This window comes from Eurosta solidaginis, chromosome 3 (genome assembly GCF_040869045.1).
Source record: "Eurosta solidaginis isolate ZX-2024a chromosome 3, ASM4086904v1, whole genome shotgun sequence".
Taxonomy (NCBI): Eukaryota; Metazoa; Arthropoda; class Insecta; order Diptera; family Tephritidae; genus Eurosta; species Eurosta solidaginis.
Genome location: NC_090321.1, coordinates 237,325,646 through 237,329,468, shown reverse-complemented (window position 1 = coordinate 237,329,468; position 3,823 = coordinate 237,325,646). Strand labels below are relative to the sequence as shown.

Here is a 3,823-nt window from a genome sequence, read left to right as displayed (position 1 = left end):
GAGTAGCGGGGAGGATGGAGTACCCAATTTTATATTACGCAAAACTTGTCCGTCATTTTGGAAATTTGTGGCGATTCTTTTTAATCATTGTTATAATCTGGGCTACTTTCCTGCAAGATGGAAATGTGCAAAAATGATTCCTATTTTAAAGCCAAAATGTGGTGCAAACGATCTGAAAAGTTACAGGCCGATCTCACTACTTTCAAATCTTAGTAAATTAATAGAAGGTTTGCTACTGGATAAAATTAAAGAACACATTCTTGATAATGATACGCTGAAGGACTTCCAGTTTGGTTTTCGATGCGGATTAGGCACTAATCAAGCGCTAACCATATTATCTGACACGGTAACTGCGAACCTAGAAAAGAAAAAAGCGACAATCTTAGTTAGTTTAGACCTTGAAAAAGCTTTTGATATAACATGGATTGAAGGAGTAGTTTTTAAAATGTACAAAATGTTCGGATTTAATAAAAACATCTGCCGAATAATATATGACTATCTAACAGGAAGATCTTTTTTCGTATACAATAAAAATGAAAACTCCATTGATAAAGATATAGTGGCAGGAGTACCGCAGGGGTCGCTGTTAGGTCCTGTGTTGTTTAACATATTCATGGCTGATTTACCGGATCCCAACGAGGGTCTATCTGTAATCGTTTATGCTGACGATATTCTTATATTGTCATCGAAAGCCAATTTAGCAAATGCTAGTGAGGAGATAAATGACTATATAAGAAAATTGACAGATTATTTTAAAAAGTGGAAACTTAAGATTAATCCAAACAAATGTGTTTGTACTGCAGTCAAAGGCCTAAAAAAGAGAATATATCGCTCGGCACGTCAATACATACCAACCATTACCATTGGCAATACAACTTTAAAATACGAAAAAAGTATTAAATATTTGGGTGTGATCATCGATGAAACCTTCAAATTCATTCGTCATGTAGATTTTATTCTAGCAAAGGCCTAGAAGATATTTTTCATGTACATATCATTTTTAAAAAGAGCAAAGGATTTGAGCGGCAAAATCAAAATCAATTGTTACAAGCAATTAATAAGACCAATTATAGCTTACGCATTTCCTATTTGGTTTGGAATCTGAAATGGAGAGATTACGTAAATTTGAAAGACAAATCCTTAGAGTTTGTACTAATACCAGTTGTAGGCCATTCAGGCAGGATTTTAAATGATATATTTCAAATAAAACTTTGTATAAAAAATGTAAATTGCAAAGAATTGATCAATTTATGGTGAAAAATGCTTTAAGGTGCGTAAATAAGTTAAAAAATTGCAAGAATAAATTAACTGATAAATATTTGTTGAAAGAAAACTCCATAACATTCCCCTTTGAGGGACGATTTATGTCACCAATTCACTGAAAAATATTATATGAAAAGAATGTTCTGTTTATAGATAAGAAATTACTATTCTATCACAGAAGAATAAATTCATTGAATCTTGCAAACTCTGTATATAATATCAATCAAAATGATTTTCAACCTAAATAAAAAATGTTTGTAACCTCATTAGATCTAAGTCTTTTGTAAATATATTTCTGTCTATCCTTTCTTGTTAGCTTTAAGTTAGTTTTAAGATATAAATAAATATAAAATTAAAATCCAGTTTTTTTAGCTTTCTCTGGATAAATACTGACTTAATTAATATTCAAAGAATATTCCAAAACAATACTGTTATCAAACCTTAGATTTAGCTATGAGCACTCTTAGATAAGTATTAATACGTTAAGAAACAAATGTATAGAATATAAGATATCAACAAATGTATTTAATGAAATTAATGATAAATAAAAAATGTTTGACAAAAGAATGTTTGACAGCACTAGGTTTATTAACTGAAGTGTTCAGTGATCAGTGTTTATTTTGAATTGTGAAAAATAAAAGTGAGAAATGGCTCGTACAAAGCAAACAGCTCGTAAATCGACTGGTGGTAAACAGTTGGCCACTAAAGCTGCTCGCAAAAGTGCGCCGGCAACTGGTGGAGTGAAGAAACCGCATCGTTATCGCCCCGGTACAGTCGCTTTGCGTGAAATTCGTCGTTATCAGAAGAGTACCGAACTGTTGATTCGTAAATTGCCATTCCAACGTTTGGTACGTGAAATTGCTCCAGATTTTAAAACTGATTTACGTTTCCAGAGTTCAGCTGTGATGGCATTACAAGAAGCAAGTGAAGCATATTTAGTTGGTTTGTTCGAGAATACAAATTTGTGTGCCATTCATGCAAAACGTGTCACAATTATGCCAAAAGATATTCAATTGGCTAGACGTATACGTGGTGAACGTGCTTAATTCCATATTTTAATAAAAATAAACATTATAAACGGTCTTTTTCAGGACCAAACATTTTTTAAACAACAAAGATCAAAAATAACTGAAGCAACTATTAATTTTTATAATAATAAAATGAAAATTCGTATTCTTACTATCTTTGATAGTAGCAGCTGTAGTTTTACCCTTAATATGGTGTGTATACCTACTCACGAGTATATACACATTTATTTGCTAAACACATATGTATGTATGTATGTACGGTTGTGTATTTGTACCTTTGGTACGTATGAATACAAGCCACAACTTTTTGCGCCGTTGTCGAGATGCTCATGCAAACATTCGTACATATATACATACAATATGTAGTATGCGTGCATACTGTGCTTTTTTAATGTTGCTCAGTTTTTTTTTTCTGGAAAATGATATAAGTCAACTTTTTTATGAACATTTTCAAACACTATTTTATTAATTGAAGTAGTTGTTAACGCAGATTTCGTTAAAAAAAAAAATTTCTAAAAGTTAACTTATGCTCTTTTAAATTTTTCTTTCAAAAAATTGTTTTAAAATAGATAAATACATATATATGACAATATAATTAATCTCTTTGTATATATATTTTGTCGTCCTGAAAAGGACGGTTTTAAATTTGGCGTCGTAAGAATATAAATCGACGATTACATCACTTATGCTTTCTTTTCGGTCTTCTTTGGCAAAAGTACAGCTTGAATATTTGGTAAACCACCACCTTGAGCTATGGTACTTCCAGACAATAGTTTATTCAATTCTTCATCGTTACGAATAGCCAATTGTAAATGACGTGGAATAATTCTAGTTTTTTTATTATCACGTGCAGCATTACCAGCCAATTCAAGAACTTCAGCTGCCAAATATTCCATAACAGCAGCTAAATATACTGGAGCACCGGCACAACACGTTCAGCATAATTGCCTTTGCATAACAAACGATGAATACGACCGACAGGAAATTGAAGGCCAGCACGGTTTGAACGTGACTTTCCCTTTCCCTTTACTTTACCACCTTTACCACGACCAGACATTGTTGTTATATATTTCACTTAATACACTTTTTCACAAATACACACACTAGCTGAATAGCTTGGACACTTTATTCCCTAAACACAAATTGTGCTGCGCTTATTTACTTTTTCGTTTGTACATTGAGCTACCCCAATCGCATGTTATCAAATTATGTCCGGCAATTTTTAACGAATCGTTACGAATAGCTTGAATGGTTTGTCGGAAAAAATATACTTAAAGGTGTGCATTTTAACACTTCGAAAATATTAAAAAGTGTTAGTGATAGTGAAGTGATTTTGTGAAAATTAAATATGCCTCCTAAAACTAGTGGTAAAGCAGCTAAGAAGGCCGGAAAGGCTCAGAAGAATATTACTAAAAACGACAAGAAGAAGAAGCGTAAGAGGAAGGAAAGTTATGCCATCTACATTTATAAAGTGTTGAAACAAGTGCATCCTGATACTGGTATATCGTCGAAAGCCATGAGTATCATGAACA

The 3,823-nt window shown here is 32.4% G+C and overlaps 1 protein-coding gene across 1 annotated transcript; it reads left to right on the top strand.

Annotated features, from left to right (window-relative positions):
* The first annotated feature begins 1,910 nt into the window (after nt 1-1,910).
* Nucleotides 1,911-2,309, top strand: LOC137247034 (histone H3-like). Its single transcript, XM_067778101.1, has one exon. It carries the CDS (start codon nt 1,911-1,913, stop codon nt 2,307-2,309), a length of 399 nt encoding a protein of 132 aa, XP_067634202.1.
* The last annotated feature ends 1,514 nt before the right edge of the window (nt 2,310-3,823 follow it).

Bases quoted from the DNA above. Each gene is read 5' to 3' on its own strand.
- LOC137247034 (XM_067778101.1), top strand. From the start codon at position 1,911: ATGGCTCGTACAAAGCAAACAGCTCGTAAATCGACTGGTGGTAAACAG.